This window comes from Malus domestica, chromosome 17 (genome assembly GCF_042453785.1).
Source record: "Malus domestica chromosome 17, GDT2T_hap1".
NCBI lineage: Eukaryota > Viridiplantae > Streptophyta > Magnoliopsida > Rosales > Rosaceae > Malus > Malus domestica.
In genome coordinates, this window is record NC_091677.1 from 4,867,095 (window position 1) to 4,868,953 (window position 1,859).

Consider the following 1,859-nt stretch of genomic DNA (forward strand, 5'->3'; position numbering starts at 1 on the left):
TACTTATGCCTTAGTGTGTGTGTTTTGTGTGATATATGAAAATATCACCTCTCAGACTTTGAGGGTGAGCAGAGCATTTCTTCATATTGCATCTTTCTCTATTCTCTCAGATTTATTACTTGCATAGAAACCCAGCTAATTCAAATTACTCTAACATGGCCTCAGAGCCAGGTTCGATCATTTGAGATATGGGAGTAAACTGTGAAGTAATCGAGCTACACTCGAGCTCGTTCCGATTCAGGCGAAGACGCCAAAACACCATAGAATCCGATTTCGGTTTGTGTTCGTCTCGTCTAAGCTAAGAGATGGCTGGATCTGGAAGTTCTGAGGTGAGTACTCCGATCTTCTCCGGTGAGAACTACGAGTTCTGGAAAATCAAGATGGTGACGATCTTCAAATCTCATGGGTTATGGAAATTAGTTGAAAAAGGGATTACGATCTCAGAAACAAAGAAGAAGAAGAAGGCTGAAGGAAGCTCAGAGGAAGAAGAAGACGATGAGAAAATGGTCGCAACATATATGCAAGATGCAAAAGCTCTGGGTATTATTCAGAATGCAGTCTCATATCAGATATTTCCTCGGATAGCTAATGCAGATTCTGCGAAGATGGCATGGGATCTGTTATATGGTGAGTACCATGGTGGTGATCAGGTAAGATCTGTGAAACTACAAAATCTGAGACGTGAATTTGAGTATGCTAGGATGCGTGATGATGAAACTCTGTTTGGATATCTTACTAGGCTAAATGAATTGATTAATCAGATGAAAACATTTGGTGAGATTCTGTCTAATGAAAGGCTTGTACAGAAAGTTCTGATTAGTCTTAGTAAACCATATGATCCCATATGTCTAGTCATTTAAAATACAAAATGCTTGGAGACTGTAGAATTGCAGGAAGTTGTAGCAATTTTGAAAAGCCAAGAACAACGGTTTGATTTACATACTGTTGATGCAACTGAGAAAGCATTCTCTTCACTTTCTGTGAATCTAAAGGAACAAAACAGGAGTAGTGCATACTCTGGTTCATCCAGATCTCAGAAAAACTGGAATTCTAAAGGCAAGAAATGGGAGTCTAAGCCTAAGTTCCAACAGAGATCATTTACTAATTCTGCACAGAATTCATCTTCTTTAGGATTCATGAAGCAAGATATAGTTAAACCACAGTGTAAAGTGTGCTCTAAGTTTCACTTTGGAGAATGTCGATACAAGGGGCAATCCAAATGTCACAACTGTGATAGGTTCGGGCATTGGGCTAGAGAATGCACAGCAGGCAAGGTTGTTCAGAAGGCAAACTGTGCTAATCAAGCAGAAGTGACAGGCAATTTGTTTTATGCTAACAATGCAATTACTGAAGTCAAGGTGAATGAAAACTGATACATTGATAGTGGTTGTAGTAACTACATGACTGGAAATGCTGAGCTACTTATGGATGTAAGGGCAAATGTCACTGGAAAAGTACAAATGCCCACTGGAAATCTGGTAGATGTTGCTGGAATAGGTTCACTTGTGATTGATACAAATTCTGGTAGTAAATGCATCAAGGAAGTCATGTTTCTACCTGGTTTGAAGGAAAATTTGTTGAGTGTGGGACAGATGGACGAACATGGATATTATTTGCTATTTGGTGGAAGAGAGTGTTGTATATTTGATGGTCCTTCACTTGATTGTCTGGTTATCAAGGTTAAGATGAAAAGTAATAGGTGCTACCCTTTGTCTTTAATGCAAACTGATCAAGTTGCATTGAAGGCTAGTGTAACTGAATGTACCTGGACTTGGCACAAGAGACTATGACACCTAAATCTTAGAAGCCTCAAGCAGCTTAGAGAAAAAGAAATGGTGCATGGTCTTCCACACCTTGAA

The 1,859-nt window shown here is 39.3% G+C and overlaps 1 protein-coding gene across 1 annotated transcript; it reads left to right on the forward strand.

Moving 5' to 3' along the window:
- The first annotated feature begins 305 nt into the window (after positions 1 to 305).
- On the forward strand, positions 306 to 1,373 carry LOC139193295 (uncharacterized). The gene is made up of 2 exons (XM_070816279.1): positions 306 to 800; positions 894 to 1,373. Exons 1-2 carry the CDS (start codon positions 306 to 308, stop codon positions 1,371 to 1,373), a joined length of 975 nt encoding a protein of 324 aa, XP_070672380.1.
- Positions 1,374 to 1,859: the final 486 nt, after the last annotated feature.